Genomic DNA, 18,203 nt, shown 5'->3' with positions numbered 1-18,203 from the left:
TATATATATATATATATACAAGAAATAATCCGTTTTGATCAACATGAAATTGCTAATTATTTCGATTAATAATTGAATATTAACAAATAATAGAGATTTAAGGTATTAACTATTTCAATGATATTGTGTACATATTTGATGTATGTGTACATAATCTATCTTCTATATAATTTTCATGCATATAATCAGCCACATACTCGTCCATGACGCTGGCGACATATGTCACGCACAATAGTGGGTTTAGGATCAGTAAGCGGTTGGACAAATGTCAAAATGTGCTGCAATTAATTATAATACGAATCTTGTTTGATAAATCAACGATTACTCGAATTAATAAAGATTGAACGACTATAAGTAATATAATGGAACAGCGGCGGTGTATCATACTGTAAAATATTTGTAAAAAACGCAATTTACGCTGACTGTGCTAATTACTCTTTCAATTAGAAAATAACGTATAATTATCACGAATATCGCTGTGGAATGTGTGTGAAGGTCGGTTTCCATTTAATGAGGAATTAGTTTATTCTACTTTATTTCTGATGTTTGCAACAAGTTAGTAATGCGCATTAATTAAATGTATTTACCAACACGTTGTAAAATTTATATTTAAAATTTCGTGAAATTAAACTCATTCGTCTTCTTGTACTAATTAGTTATTAATTTTCATATTTTAATTAATTATAAAACAATACAAAATAAATCTTTAAACTTCATTGTAATACATAATATAATAAAGTTAAATAACAAGAAGAATATACTTTTTAAATGTTTTGAAGTGAACTCTGACTCTAAAGAGCGAAAATTGAATCAATTTTGAAAAAAGAGTTAATTTTTAATCTTAAGAGTGAAATTTAAAAGTTTTAGAGAGTAAGGGAGATAGAAACTATTTTTTATTTTTGTGTTTTTTAGAATATTTTTTCTTTGGAGCAAATTTTAATATCATTTTACAACCTATTCTTTCTTTCATGTAAAAACTGCTCGTTGATATTTCATGCATATCTTATAGATAAGATGTAAATTGGACTTGTATCAGGAGATTAGCATGCATTGTATCGAGAGAGTTGTTGATGTGACGATGCAAGAGGGATCTGAGCACGAAAAGCACATTGCAGTGGTTTATGTGTTTTCATTCTGCCGAAAGTGTTGCTTTCGCAATGGGCCGTTCCGCATGACTTTTACTGTTAGACAAACATGTAAAGCTTCTTGCAATCTTTACATGAGAATGATGATAAATGAGATTTCATCATTTTTCATATAAATAAATAAGTAAATTTCATATAACTAAACGATCAAACGACGATTATAAAACTATCAAACTTTATCACGGAGTTTAGGCATTTACATGTATTGGATTGTCCGGAAAGTTCGTACCGCAAAAGATTTAAATTTAATAAATGAAATTAAAAATTTAAATCTTCTGCGTTTCAATTTTGCTTCAAAATCGGCAGGATCTTTCCGGACAACCCAATATAAACAGAACGTAGCTAAATAAAAACATTTAGTTACGTTCTCAATATATTAGATGGAATGATATATTTTCATATCTCTCGCTGTTGCTACTGCATTTCAAAATTTATGAATACGTTATGTTTGTTGGCAACGTTAATTCACAATTTACAATGATTCCTTCAGTTGTATATTGTATATAAATCACACTTCATAGAGCCAAAGGTTTCTTTCCACATGCTGAAAATAAATCGCGCGAATTCTTTCGACGCAAAATCGAAATGATCTAAGTTCTCGCATTTCCGCGAGAGATTCGAGAGGAGAATTATTATCTTCTTTTTTTTTATTCTCTCTAGTAATAGCACTTAATTTTCATTAGTTAGAAATCACTAGTGAGAGAAATCATCAACGAAAAAATCCATTCGCCAATTCGCGCTTATAACATTTCCTTTCGATCAACTGTTTTTCACGTGGCAGGATCCTGTCACACGCGTTATCGATTCGCGGATATAATTCGCGGGTAGATAAATCGCGGTTATTTTATCTTAACGGTCGCAATGCGGTTGCTCTAGCATTGTTCCGCTCATTTGTTTTTTATATGCTGCGGTTCGGTACTTTTCCTCTTACATTAGTATATCTTCATGCAATTAAAGTTAGATCATTAGCATCAGTCGTTATTATTCTTTATTTAAAATTTTCCTTGATATTCTTTTCACGCGTTTAGTTAATTAAAAAATTCATATCTGTAGTGTCGAGGGTTAAAATATCTAAATTTTCTAACGTTATATCTTGTTTGTGATATCTTGAACTTGTATATCTAATTCATTAGTTTCAGAAAAATCTTAATGTTTTTTTATATTAAATTTTTGAAACTCTTAATTAAAATTTTTAGACTGCAATTTGTATTAAAGATAAAAAAATTATTATTTCCAAAAATCTAGTCGATGGCGATGGAATATTTAAGAAAAAGATATGAAGATTTAAAATGATGATAAATTGTAAATGATTTCTGTCCTTTTCTTACAAATAATATTTAATTAATATATGATTTTATTTATCTTTTGAATAAAATAAATCGATAAATTATTATTTAAGTAATCTATAATAAAATAAATTGTGAATTCAAGAGAATAAAAGAATAAAAAGAAATGAAAGACAAAATTACCAAAAGTTTTCTTTCATTTCTTTATATGTTTTATAAAGATTTAGTGTTATAAAAATTTTTGTGTTTAAAATTTGTATCGCCATCTTTAAAGAAATTGAAAGATATAAAAGATTTAAAAAAAATTTTTTTAATTTTCTATTTATGAAATTTTTAAGACATCAAAATTTTACCATCTCCGACCATCATAGAGACTTGAAAAAAATTATAATCTTAATTTTTTTCGACTCTTTATAATAGTCGAAGATGGTAAAATGTGAAAGTATATTTTTTTACATTAAAATTTATCAATTTTACCTAATTTTTACTATTTATAGATAAAACAAAAGGATAAAAATAAAAAACTCATGGAATAAATATAATAGTTTCTTACGTACACGATCAATTATAGTCTGTTAAATTAAATAATTTAAATTTTTTCACTGAACTTATAAAATAGATTCTCTAATTTATCAGATTATTCTTGAATGCGTGTATCAAATATGAGAAAAAATATATAATTATTAAACAACTACAAGAATTATCTACACCGACGAATTATTGTTATTGACTGCGTCGTAATCACAAAATCCACAAATTTAATCTCACTTATAACACGTTTTACCGAGGTGAACTCTTCCGGATTATGCATAATGTTTTTTTTACGTCGCAATTTTCCGAGAGTGTATGCGACTCGAAGACTAATAACATAATTATTCTGGCATACTAGCAAACGTCCACAGTCTCGCCAAATTAAACTGGCGACGTCTATTTCAGACAGCAGTTCCAATTTTTGTCTACTTGTCCGTCGTGTCATAGCTGTATTACCGCACTCGCTAGATTCTTCCTCACGACAAGATTAATTAAATTATTTATATATGACATTTTTTGCGCGATTGCGAATGCAATGTTTTATCTGCTTCCTTCCCAGTGCAAATTGAAATATTATATCGCAATGATATAAACAGGAACAACGCATCGTATAGGATTGTTTGTAAACGTGTTAGTAATTAAACTTAATAATAAATTGAGCCTTGATTGAATTTTACGAACGCTAAAACGTCACTAAGTCGCATGCGGGCCTGCGGGTTTATTTAAATCCTTCCTCCGATTGGATTCGATGGAAAAATGCTAAGACACCTCACAAGTTTCGTCAAAATAATCCAGAATCATCGGTTCTTACTTTCTTTTTAATATTTTTTAAATAATAACAGCTATTATTTATTTTGTATTAAATATTTATTTTTCTCTCTTTTTTTATTTTTTAAGTATAAATTATTAATTACTATAACAAACTAACCGATATAGGTAATAGAATTATTTTATTGAAATATACAATTTTTATGTTGATTTTTTACTTTGCTTTTCTCTCTCTCTCTCTTTCTCTCTCTCTTTCTCTCTCTCTCTCGTTCGCTCGTTCTTTCTTAGCAGATAAAATATAAGAATATCAAAAAACGTAGTTGGAAATTTTAGTATATAAAGAAATTTACCGAAAATCACATTTCATCCCCGCATAATGTCAATGCAAAATTAATTAATAAACGTGTAAATAGTTAAATGTAAATTTGGAGGGCGCAGAACTTCAAGCGAATACCACGTTAATAGCCTCGCTGATGGATCTGACCTGTTAATTAGATGTCAATCTTCTGACAGTTTTGAGCAACAAGGAGTGCTAAGGCGCTTGCATACCTTCGTCATGCACCGAAGATGGAGGTTGACGGTTAAAAATAAACACAATTTTGTAGGGTATTTTTAGTGCAATCCAGGAATAAATTTATCATTAAAAAGATGTTTAATGTAATATGTTAGAGAAAACTTTACAGATAACGTTTCGAGATAAGGAACTCGATCCTTGGCACATACCTTTGTTCTGAAATTCCAACTCCTCCGCAGCCGCGCCCATTCGGCGAGTCCTTAGCACCATCAACAAACTCGTCAGAAATACGTATCCTGACGCACAGCGCATTTCGATATCGTCTTGTATCGAGGCTCAGGTGTCACGATGACTGCACTCAACACGTCGAATCCGCTCTCCTGTCACGAAGAGCTGCATTCGATCTTGATTGATCGAATTTATTTTTCAAATAAGAGCAGGATTGATTCAGCGACAGTCTTTCTCGCGAGATAGTCGCGGATCCGAGAAAAATTTCGATCGCGCCGCTTCCTCGATCGATCGCGACCATTCGAAGGACTCGGAAAATCCAGGCATTCTGGACGTCCTCGCGTTTTGATTGTTTTTAATACTAATTTAATGTTGCACTTAAGTACTCTTATATTAGTAGTAACTGGTGTTATATATTTAAATATAATAAATAATAATAATTACTTTTTAATAATAATTATTTATCGTCACCACAGATCTACGATCTAAATCCTACAACTTTTTTTATCGCTGTGACCTACTTCAAAATAATAATTGGAATTATAAAAAGTCCCTGTATCCTTTCAAAGCTGCAAACGTTTAATTTTTACGCGAAAAACTTTTTTAAGTTTCTCTTCTTAAAGCTTTCAATCTCCTGCAAACATATTTGCATTCAACGGTAGTTCAATAATACTCATTCATTTATTCAAGGGTGGACCCTTATTCTTTGTCAGTCCTATTCAATCGGGAATACAAAAAGTATAGGCGCCAACGATACAATTCACAACCGGAGGTCCTTCAATGAGTCCTTTCACGCCCGCCTTTCCTCCTTCCCTCGCTCGTTATTAGGCTGAACGCGTGTCTTGAAATCTTTTGATTAACAAAACCAGTCGGCGTTTTTCTCGCTTTCTTTGTGTCCTCTTCTTTCCGCACGCTCGTTTCTTCCCGTCGAAACTCTCTCGCCTCACGGCATTCGACCTGGTCGTCGTCCTCTTCGTCCGCTTTGACTTCCTCCGACACTCTTCCTTCTTCTTCTCCTCCTTCGCCACCCTCTCGAAGAATTTCAACTTTGATCCTGTGTCTCGGGCGCGTGCCTTTCGTACGCCCTTTTTTACCACTGGTCCCTCATACTTCTCTCTTGATGTTATTCTTGGTAGGTGGTCCTCCTTTTGCACGCCGCGCGGTTTAATTTAGAGACGCGGTCAGGTGGCACTATCACACGTCACTTTCACGCTTCTTTATTAGCAACGTCAGTGATTATTCTCTGTATCCTGTCGTCTATTTATTTCACTGTCGATGTCTTGAATTTAATATGAAATTACTTAAAATCGTACACCTTTATAAAATATAGGTACATCGATAGTGATATCTCAATGGAATCTTTTAAACTGAATGGAAATAAATTCAGAATGAGATTTAGATTAAAAGAGAAATTCTCCAGGTTCTTCAAAGGGAAACTTTTGACTAATAAAGTCAGTATTTTTTTGTTTTATCAGCTAGAGCTTCACAATAGCACTTGCGAAGATACTTATAAAATAGCTTGAGGAGAGGAAAGATACGTACAGTTTATCGGCATCACTCGTGATAGATTGAAGGAGATTTAAATCTCGCATAAATTCTATTCGAGTATTTCAGACGGGGGAAAACGGAACATATGTGGTACTCTGACTCGAATAAATCTTTGTCTCTCGGAGGATAATACACAGAGAGGTAATCGACGATACTGGAGACACGTACTTTTGGATTTAGTTTCATCCACACTTGCAGCTGGTATCCACGAAGATGCAGAGGGTATCACTTGTTTACTTAGGGGCGCGCGCGACGTCGATTTAATCGGAGAAATGATACCGGCGTGATAAAAGACGCGTCGTGTTTTCGCGTCGGCGAGATCGGTACCGCTTGGCAGGATCGACGTCGTCGTCGTCGTTGTCGTCGTCGTCGTCGTCGTCGTCGTCGTTATGATCGTGCTATCGTCGGCGTCGTCGTCGGCAACGACTGCCACGAAACTAAAACCAAAACCGAAGACACGCGTTTAGTTTCCCCTACCCGAGACACCCTCGCCCTTCTCGCGCGCGGCACACGCACTAATACTCCACTCTCTACGCACGTCTGAAACGCGGGCACGCACCTACACGCGTAGACTCGCACACGCGCGCCTTCGGCCCGAGCACGCGGTTGCGAGGCACATACGAGTGAATTGCGCCCTCACACACGACGGATCCGATGTATAGGTGCATTTGCGTGGACGTGGGAGTAATGCTAAATAAGAGTCTAAGTAAATACCACATGCAAATACCACAATGAGTAATACAAGGATGTAACACGCTTGCTCTGCTTGTTACGAAGATTGTAAATTTTGTTGGTTTTTGTAAAGTGTACTGAACATTTAATTAGCTTTACTCTTTAATTCTTTATCGTGGTCTATTTATAATTCCTAATAAAATTTATAGCAAAATTTATAATTTACGTGTCGTATTTTTTAAATGTTTTCAATTTTTCGAATGTTTCTTGTATTACACATCGCAGATAAAATTAGAAACAGAATTCCATTTTCTTCAGTCGCAAGTTATAGATCGTTTAAAGCGAATTCCAGGAATTTGTTATTATAAACTGTATCTCTATTTTTACGCGCAATGTAGGCATATAATTTAATAATTTTTATTGAAATTAAAGCCGAGAATTAAAAAGAGAGTATTTAAAGAGTTAAAGAAATTTTACACTTATCTCTGAAAGAGATTTCTTCTCTAAAAATATAAGTTATAAGCTATTTGGTCCGAATAATGAAGAAAATAAATTTGAGGGAAAAAATCCTTGCAGCATTAATTTAATCTTAGTATTTATGATTTTTTGATAATTTTGTTCATATTAATTATAATGTAATAGAAAACTAAGAAAACAACTTTATTTAAGATATCCATTTTCCGAATAACGATGTATAATTAGATTTTATTTGCAGCATTTATAGTTTTTTTGATAATTTTGTTCGTATTATATCATATAATAGAGAACTAATGGTAATAATTTTATTTGAGATATCATTTTCCAGGTGAATGACTGTACAGAATATAGATTTTATCCATAGCATTTATAATCTTTTGATAATTTCGTATTATAACGTATAATAGAGAATTAAAGGTAACAACTTTATTTGAGATATTCATTTTCCAGTTGAATTACAGTAGAAAATATAGATTTTATCTGTAACATTTATAATCTTTTGATAATTTTATTCGTTTTAATAAAAACGCATAATAAGAAATTAACAAACTTTACTTAACATGTCTATTTTCCAGATAAATAACGGTATATAATAACTTTACGTGCATTTATGATTTTTTCATAATTTTATCTAAATTAATTACAATGTATAACAGAGAACTATAAGAATTTTATTTTAAATGTCCACTTTAAATATCCAAGGAAATGACAGTGCATAATATAGATTTTATCTGTAGCGTTTATAATTTTTGATAATTTTGTTCGTGTTAATTGCAATGTGTAATTGAGAATCAATAACTTTATTTTAAACGTCCATTTTCCAGATAAATAACGATACATAATAATCTTATCTGTAGCATTTACGGTTTCTTGATAATTTTGTTTTAATTGGTTACAGTCTATAGAAAACTAAGAATAACAACTTTATTTGGGATATACATTTTCCAAGCAAATGGACGATATATAATACAAATTTTGCCTGGAGCTAGATACATCGAATTCCATCGAGTTCACTCTCAATTCATGATTCGATTAATTAGTGAATTCTGCGTAATTCCGCCGGATTCGAATTTCATTGCTTTAGACAATTGAAAACGATCTACGTATTTGGTCATTTTCAACGACAGCGCTAGAGAGTCAGTGCGAAACATTATGTTTACTGTCTCCGTAGGCCATATATATCCACAGTATCGTGAATTGAATCACGCCGAAATTCTGCCGGTTACACTCCCCCGTTGCAAAAGTACGTTATACCGAATACCTCGTGTGCGTTCACGCGTGCGAGCGTACACGCACACGCACACGCGTGCGTTCCGCTCCGCCGCGCGTCTCCTTCCCGATCCTTCCGCCACGGAAAAGGCAACCCCGAGTGCCGAGTTTGGTACGCTGGAATAAATGTACAGGGGTGGGTTTCTGGCGTGTCATCGTACGGACGATTACGCGATGCTGGCCGAGCCAGCCGGCCGGAGAGAGAAACCCAGCTACCAGCAATCTCGAGCCCAGAGGGTGGAGCAGAGACCATTGAGTTTTGGAGCAAGCGAGGGTCAGGAATGTGTTCTGAAAGAACCGAGCATATTTCGAAGCATCGCGACGTGTTTTCGGCGCCACGATGCATCGAATTCTGCTTGTTTGCCCAGAGACCCTATTGTCGCACTCGAGGTAACGCATTTTCACGCGTGCCATGATTTCCTGCCTGCGTGTTCAGTGTTCACCAACTGCGTTCGCGTACTTTCTGTTTTGTTTTTGTAGCGGGGAAAACATTCTGAGATCCTCCGCCGCAGGATTCAGCCTAGTGTTTGCTCTCCGAGAAAAAGAGTGACTTTCGAAAACAAAATTCTCAAATAAGCATAAAACTGCGACGTTGGCCTTTCGATCGATGAATGTGCATTCCGGAGACGCAGGATCTTTATAAATATATTTTCAGTTAGTTAAAAGTATTTCACGTTTTCTGCCAAGATTAGGTCTAATGTTTGCTCTCTAAAAATAGTTTTCGTAAATAAGATTCTTGACTGGACAGTGGCAAATTACTTACACTAAAACACTAATTCCCAATGGAATAAATACACGGAAACGATAGTTTTGCGGAAGCATCTAAAAATTTAGTTATAGATACAGATCTGAAAAAATAATTTTGTTGAACCATTAAAATAATTATATAGGGCACACAAACTGGTCGATAAAATATTAAAATTTTTTGCAGCATTGCTCATTATACTTGAATTTCCTGTGTAATTATTTTGATGGTTCAACAAAATTATATATCTGACTAAAAATTTTTTAATGCAACAAATAGAAAATGAAGGCCTTAAAGGCTGGATCTTTAATGTTATTTAAATAATTTGGTGTGAATTTTAAAATTACATTTGTAAATGCTTCAACAAAAAATCGTTTTTTAATCGTGTATTCTCTTTAAAGTAACATTTTTTTTATAATTATATCTCTTATCTGTTTCTATAATTTGAAATTATATACACTACGTCTTTTATTAGATTGTTTATTAGAAGTATCTTATTTCTTCAAGCGCGTCATATCCTACAGTGTCACAAATTCCTGTTTTATTACTGATATATTTTGTTCCTGCAATTTGAAAATATCTCGCAACCTCTCAGAGTAGATTTGATGTTTACTCCGATTGCGATTTCCACTAAAATGAGACAAACTCTTAATTTCAATTTAACTACTTTCCAAGTACATATAGTTCACAAATATGTACCCAAACTTAGCAAACGCATCTCGCGGTGCAGAGTGACTATTATTATTACTACTAACTAACGCGTTCCCGTCGCTATTATTGCCGCTACCATTACTCACCGCGGCTTAGGCTCATTAGACGAATTTGCTAGGTGCATTTGCGTCGCAAGTTTTGCCAAGCAGAAACGCCCGCGAGAAACGAGAATTTTCGCGTTGTCCCTAGCACCTCGCTAGCAACCGCTCTCGCGAACATTCGCGCGCTCGTTTCCGCCAGCGTAAACTTCCTATAAATAAAATGCACGCTTCTCTCCAACGCACTCTCTCGCTTCCGTTCAAATTTCGTCGTTGCGAAACAAGTAGTAGCGGCATGGCGACCGCGTTCACGCGCGGCACGCAGGGCCGCACGGTTTTACGGCGCCTGTAAAATTTTCTAGCCTTGGCGCTTCGGTTCGCAGCCTCTCTATTTCTGGATTCCCATCAACGGCGTTCCTTTCGAGCTCTCTCCCTCGCTGGATGCCACGCAACTTCAACCCTCCTCTTTCTGTCTCTCTCTCTCTATCTTCTTTCATCTAATCAGCGTACACACCCGCGTAAATACGCGCGACATAGCACGTATGAGAAGCACTTTTCGCCAGCTGACCTGCCAGGCCTGCCTCTGCCTTGGGCTCAATGCCCTATAAGTGATTACCCGGAAAACTGTTGCAAATTGCGTAATCGCCAACGCATAATATGTTGTTAATGAAAAGGTAGCTATGTTAATATATCGGAAATAACAAGCTACTACATGGAAAGAACAGTTTTGCTGAAGTATCGAAAAATTAAACTAGATATAAAATTTGAAAATATTTTTATTGGCCTATTAAAATAATTATGTAAAATGTTGAAGCTGATTGCTAGGATATTAAAAATTTTTGCAGCACTACTCATGCTTGAATTTTTCACATATTTGTTTTTATGTCCAACAAAATTAGTTTTAGATCTATATATTTAACTAGACTCTTATTCTAATAAAATCTTTTTTTTTCAGGTTTTTCTATTTCAATCGGAAAAATTGAAGATCACATACATATATAAACTAATTTGAATATTTAAAGTACTTACATTAAAAAATTGAGACTTTGTTACATATTTTTTAATAATACGTTTTTAATAATACGTTTCTATACATATTTCCATAATTTAAAAAATACTTCTTATTGAAACAATTGTTGGTCTAGTTTCTAAATTTTTACAATTAGTAACAACTAATTAATTTTTTGTAAATTACTAAAATGACTAAATGACTTTTTGCAAACTACTTTTAAATATGATGCAAAATAATCTGCACTGTTTTCGTAATTTTTTCGTAATTATTTTGGAAATATGATATATGTAATTATTAAAGAAGTAGTTATCTTAACGAGAAAGAACGAAGAAGAACGCTCTCAAATATGTTCTTGGAATTAACATTTTGAAACTTTCTATAATTATTCTGATATAGTTTTTCTATTTATAGTTTATATATTTATATAATATTAATATTCTAATATAATTATTCTGATATAGTTACCATAATGATGTGGATTAAGATATTATTGGTATTGATAACATAAATTCTCATATTTTCGTGTTTCCACTGCAACTTTTGCAGAAAGAGGCTAAATAAATTCCCAAAATAACAGTAGTAATTGTTGTAGAATAAATATTTATATTATTAATTCAATAAACGAAAAGATTGTTTCGTTGCCGCGACAGAAATGGCGGTTTTTACTTTGACGGTGATTTTAACATTATTTTTTTTTTGTCGGACCGCAGTTTATTTAACCGAACAAATTTCTCTTCTCACTCCATCATAGATTTGTTTATACGCAGATAAAGTGAACGCGAGTGCGGCGCAATGGATGCACGCTTTGAAAGACTTTCGAGAATTTCATCTATATTTTCCGTCCACTTATATGCCTTAGCAAATAATCATTTTCATCAAGAAAATAATTATTTTTTTTATTTGTAAAAAATCTATTATTTGAAAAAGAACAAAAATGTCACTCGTTATTAGAAAAATAACGTAGAAATTAAATACGTTTTCATAAACCAAGATAACGAAACGATAGCTAATTAGTGACGTATGATTTAATTTTGTTTACCTCTGTGGAAAAATTTGTACAAAACACATAAATACCGCAATTGATAATATTTAATGATATATCGGGTAATTTATTTTAATTTTAACAAACAAATATCTCGATGATATGTAATTTTAAAAAACATTCTAAGTAAAAAATTGTATGGTATAGGAGATATTAAATGATGATGTCCCTCTCTTATACTAGACAGCTTTTATTTGGAATATTTATTGATAAAATAAACTGCTTATTTTTGAAATATTTCCCTGTTAAGATTAAAATAAATCATCCTCTATATAATATAATCACAATTTAATATATATCTAATACTTAGTTCTTTATCAACGTTACGCACCGATATTCGTTTAATAGCGTTTCAATTAATGGTTCACGCCGCCTGCTATCGCGAGTATCCATTACGTTTATCTCACGATTCATTGACGGGATTCGAACATCATTCGTCTCGATGTCTATCGCTGCATCGAGCAGTGCATCTATTTGTCCATGATGTTAGCCAGGCGGTGTCGCGCGATTCTGCTCCAGCTGCCCCTAAAGCCCCAAATGATCCCTTTCGCCACCCGATAAAGGTTGAATGTGGTTGTACGCACGTGCGTTTCGCAATGAACGATAAACGGCCGAGAAAAGGCAGATCGATATCCAGCATCCCTACGACAGCGGATGAGGCTTATGGTAGCCCTTCCTGGGTATAAATAATAGAATTACGAGAGAGAGACGTAATTGTTACGAATTGCCGACGTAATTTATGGGTGCTCTCGGGGTGGGTGGGCTTCAGGGCGCGCGCGTTTTATCTCATTGTGCTACGTGTACGTTTGTCAAATGAAATAAAGCCATTATTAAGCCGATATGAAATGCCATTACTATAACGGCGAACGTCAAATAATTACGCAGAAATTGAATACGTCTCGTTGAAATAACTTTAATTGCACTTTGTAATCGGGTTACTATCATGATCTCAGCGAATCCATTGAGAAGTGTTTTCCCGTTTCTTATATATCCGTTTGAGAATTTTTCTGCTTTCGATGAATGGTCCCCGGAGAAAAGTTCACGATCGTCCGGGAGATTTGACGGATTCAACTCGCTTCGTAAAGCAGCGGGGATCCAAGGAGAGCCACTCGAGACTCTCGAAGCATACTAAAATGTAGTTTTTGCCTCTTGTTTTTTTTCTTCACGATGGACGCACACACTATCAAAGTGCTGTTACGAGTATAAAAACGTTAATGCTCTTTCTTCTCGGCACTTTTGAACACAAGACGCAGAAATGGATTTTTGATGGTATTTAGAAATCTTTTATGCCTTATTTTCGCGAGAAACATATAACAAAGCGTTAACAAATAAATTTAACGAATTACCCGTGACGAAAACTCATGCTACTTAGCGTCCGTAACTACTTATGTAGATTCACGCACCGGTTACGCCTTCTCGATTTCCTAGAAGATTAATTGTCCTTATGCGGGCTACGAAAATTACTCTTCCGGTTCAAAGCATGTGCGTAAGATCGTAAATTACTACTTCCAATTTATCCCCTCGGACAGATGATGCTAAAGCTTGGTTATTATCCAACTCATTTTACGACATAACATACGTTACGTTTACATGTATCTTTTATGTACGGAAATAGATACTAATTGATAAAAGCGTTTCAAAAAATTTTAAATCATAATATTTTTCTTTTGAATAAATTTAAATTAAATCATCGGAGATTTTATACAATTTTTAACCTTCTCATTAATTTAATTATAAGTTTATTTTTTATATTTTTATTTAAATATCTGTTATTTATATTTATTGCATATTTTTCGTTTATTCGGAGTTAAAGGAAAATTCACTCGACTATAATACCGAGTTATGACGTAGTAATGCATGCTTTCATGGAAATGATTACACGGAAGATTTGGAATAAATATACGATTCCGCTGAAATAATCAACCTTCGTTCTATGAGAAGCGGCGAAACGTCTCGATGTTTATTACATCTGGCACTTAGTTGATGTTGTACTGGCAAAGCATTACTATTTCCTACTGGAAATGGACTTTCTTATTAATGACTCACAAGAAACGTTTTGTGCTCTCTCTCTCAGATCAGCATGAAACATCAGTGACTAAGAAATATTGGATCTTAATGCTATAATGATGTAATCTTATTTCCATTGAACGTTGAGCAAGTATGTATATAAATATAGTATGTATATAAATATAGTATGTATCTACATATAAGTATACATTACCAATGGAAATTAGAACATTTACGATTGGAAAAATAGTTAAATTTAAAGTGAGTTTACTTTGGCAAAATTGATTAGAAAGAGTTATTTGCAAAAGCATTTTACAGTTTAAAAACTCTCTTTCTTTCTCTTTCTCTCTCCTCCCCCCTTTTTCTCTTCTTTTCTCTCTTTTCCTTCCTCTTCTTCTCTCTCTTTTTTTAAAATTTTTTTGCAGTACAAGTAAATATAATAATTGAAAAACTTTGAAATGTTAGGTACCGCACTCACAATCAGTGATTTTTGAGTTCATGAGATAGATATTTGGAATTTTACCTGTAAAGTGATTTGCTTTCCTTGTATTTCGCAATATCATGCTATAATTTCATCATTCGATAGAACTGATTACAAGCAAACTGCACATTATTTCCAGGCTACGTTTCGATATTCTGCTGAAAATCTATAGTGCACGTAACTATAGATTTTCAGTACTGGTAATAAATATCGGAACGCAGCCCCAATTATTCGTCAATGACGATTAGTACTGCAACAAATAAAAACGATTAATGTGAAATAAATTTTTTTTTCTTTAAATATAAGTATAATCTTTTTAAGTAACTTTGAATATACATTCGTCATTCTAATTTGATTGATACGTATTTTTTATTATCATAAATTACAAATGCAACAATTAAATCTAGCAATTTTAGCCAAAAATGGCATTGATATATCGGCAAGAATGTTACAGATTCTTTTTTCCTTAACAACAAGGAATAATGAGCTTACTTAATACGCGAGAACGTGGAAGCTAACTATAACCAATCTTCAAGATATCTATAACAAAATATCTATAACATGAAATATTACTACAGAAAATATAATACGCTGGTATAATGCGATTTTCATAGATAAAAAAACACGATATTAATATCTTAAAATTCTATTAGAAATAAATTTTTTTTATATATGCAATTTATTATATATTTATCATACAGTCTATGTGTATGTTAAAAATTCTAGTTTATTTCATAAGTTTTATTTAAAACGGTATGGTAAATAACTTTAAATTTTACATGTAGAAATAAAATACATTAATGAGGATCTTAACAATATATTATGATAATGGTACTATCTTTGAACGTGAAATAATCAACTTTACGTTACGAGAATCGGCGAAACGTCTGGATGTTTATTGCATCTGACGTTTAGTTGACGTTGCATACTGGCAAAGCATTTAATTCTAGAAATAAACTCTCTTATTAGTGACTCATGAAAAACGTTTCGTGCTCCTCTAAGCCAGCACGAAATGTCGGCGATGACTAAGAAATATCAGGACTGATCGATATCACTCCAACTGTGTACGATTCGGGGACGACGGACTTATCGCGCTATCGTTAAAACTCGAGGTGCACTTTCATCATTTTCTCTTTGTCATGAGCGATCAATTAATCATCCGTGAACTGTCATTTTTTCTCAGCTCGCGTCTAATTCGGGGACAGCCTCTGAATACCTGCGACTTGTTGACACAGACGTTAAATTTAATTCTCGATGTTTAGCGCTTGCGTTTACCAGGCGCTTGTAGTGTCTGGCACGGTAAATTTCGGCTAACTTTCTTAATTCTTTCGTGGAAGTTGTGACTCGTCTTCCTACTTTCTCACGCCTTTCTCAATTAATTAATCATTTCTCAAGCTATGTGCGTCGCAGCCAAAATTACATCGCAATTTGTTAATTTAATTGTTGGTAGTACCACAATAACGAGACTGCCACTTGTTCGATTGTTATAGTCACGTTATGCTTGCAATTTTCAGTCACGATATGTTTACCCGCGCGTGCCTTGAAATGCATCGCCTCGCATTCACGTTCACAGCTGTGCTTTTATCCGCGAGATGCGTAATTTCTCGCGTTGTTGGAGATGGGGATCTCGCGTCCTGCGACTTGTCGATGCAATCTTGCGACACGAGTGCGATACATATGCGTTCATAGGGTGATGAGTCACGTTTGCTATATCATGACGCATGCTGCATTATTTTTATGGTGTTCTCGCGTGGGCGCTATGATTCACGAACCTATAGGCTTTTCCTGCTACCCCCATTCGATACTGTAAAGCATCCCCCCCGGTATCACCAATGTTTCCAATGTCCCGCTCGCATGAATGAATCGTCAGAAATCCCACGCGGACCATCGCGCACCATCGTCCCGTTAATTATTCCAGGTGGTCCGCGCGATTTTGATTAGCCGTAAACGCAATCCTCGTGGGGTATATCGAAGTTGGTGCCATGTGTTGCTCTCACTCGGGAAAATACGTTTATTAGCAGCTTGCGCGTTGACGGCGATTTATTCCGCTATCCTCGCAGATTTATCGATTTCGCAAAAGGGATTATCGCATTGATTCATGATTATATGTTGTTAATGTGTGATCTAACAATATCAAATTTTTCTGTATTCCAATTTTTCTGATACTGTATAAAAGAAAAAGTAAATTAATAATTATACGTAATAACATTATGGACATATATAAACTATCCTTCTGTTTGATATTTTAAGGATTAACTTCTAAATTAATTTGTATAAATTAGAATATAAATACACTAACAAAAAGTTAAATTTTAATAAATATTTGTTTGAATAAAATTTGTAAGTAAATATTTGTAAGTAAATATTTGTAAGTAAATATTTAAATGGAAATATATATTTATTTGAAACCATTAAAAACTATTAATTAGTTTAACTTCATCTTTTTATTTTTGAATAAATATTCATTTACTAAAATTGTTTATTTAGTACTATTAAAAAAAAATATGTAAACTTTTTTGTGTAAAATATCTGTTTATTTATATTATTTAGATTACATTTCAATGAATAGCAATTGAAATTACTCTAAAAACCAAGATTGCGTTTCAAAGATTTCAAAAACCATAGTTTCACTTAAATGGATTACAAAAGAATCCATAAACATCACGGTGATGGCAGAATCTTTAATTCAATTGTAATACTTATGATTATCTTTTATATTCTTAAAAAGTTTCAGAGTAAAGCGTTCTATATGTTTGAATTTGATGATTGTAGAACATTCAAAAACTTCTTTAAAAAACTGTATCATCATTATTCATCAATTATTTCCTCTAATGTTAGTTTAATTACTTGTTCTTTTTTGGTATGCTGCTCTGAATAATGACACTTACAATACTGTACATCGCCATCTAAATCAACATCTCTTTTTTCTTGTATTTTAAATTATTCATTGAATATTTCGTAAAATATTCATATACTATTGAACATATGCTACTGAAACATGATGCTCTTATCAGGTGTTCTCTTTCCTCATTGAGTGCTTCTATAGAAAAAGCAAAAACTCTATAGAAGCATATATCAGATTCCATAATAAACATGGATTTAAAAAAGTTTCAAGCGAAAGTACATTGGTGAAATCTCCTTTCATAGGTGCTTTTTTTTAACTTTTTTTTTTATTATATTATGTTAAAGTGAAATTATACTTTATAGATAAAGCGCCTTTTCATTAACTTTTTTCCGTTATATATCAAAAATTATTCCAAAAGTATATTAAAAGATGTGCTTTGTACAAAAGTTTTACAAAATTATTTCTATTTCTCTACGTCAATAATATTTTTAAAAAATAATTTAAAAAAAGTTTTTCTAATTTTTTAATCTCTTTCCTTCAATGCACGCAAACTGACATTCATAAACTGACTTGTACAATAATTTAAATGAAATTAACGAGTCTCAAATATCCTAATCAGAAAAGCGTTTGTTGAAACGGAAGAAGAAAAATATAACGATTTACTATCAGCATAATTCCAATAGTCACTCTGTATGTCTTATTGCACGAATTAATTTAATTTTCAATTTTTCTTCTAAGGATCATTTTGATAGGAATAACATGTTTTCTTATACTTTTTTTTTAACTTTTTTCAGCTACGGTTGACAATAAAACAGGGTTTTCCTGCAGAGGTTTACATGGTACGGACGGAGGAAGGCTATATCTTACAAATTCATCGCATTCCA

At 33.2% G+C, this 18,203-nt stretch overlaps 1 protein-coding gene across 2 annotated transcripts in view; it reads right to left on the bottom strand.

Moving 5' to 3' along the window:
• LOC108689641 (neural cell adhesion molecule 1) overlaps positions 1 to 4,875 on the bottom strand; it is a 19,642-nt gene extending 14,767 nt beyond the window's left edge. The window contains exon 1 of one of the 2 annotated variants that reach the window (XM_018196498.1): positions 4,454 to 4,875. In XM_018196498.1, coding sequence (XP_018051987.1) covers positions 4,454 to 4,556 — 103 coding nt within the window. In that variant the 5' untranslated portion in view covers positions 4,557 to 4,875. The remainder of the gene's footprint in view (positions 1 to 4,453) is intronic. The other variant, XM_018196499.1, reaches the window with a different exon arrangement.
• Positions 4,876 to 18,203: the final 13,328 nt, after the last annotated feature.

The sequence above is a fragment of the Atta colombica genome, unplaced genomic scaffold (assembly GCF_001594045.1).
Source record: "Atta colombica isolate Treedump-2 unplaced genomic scaffold, Acol1.0 scaffold274, whole genome shotgun sequence".
NCBI classification, from domain to species: domain Eukaryota; kingdom Metazoa; phylum Arthropoda; class Insecta; order Hymenoptera; family Formicidae; genus Atta; species Atta colombica.
Note: the sequence above shows the minus strand (reverse complement) of the source record. Positions and strands in the feature narration are given on the sequence as shown.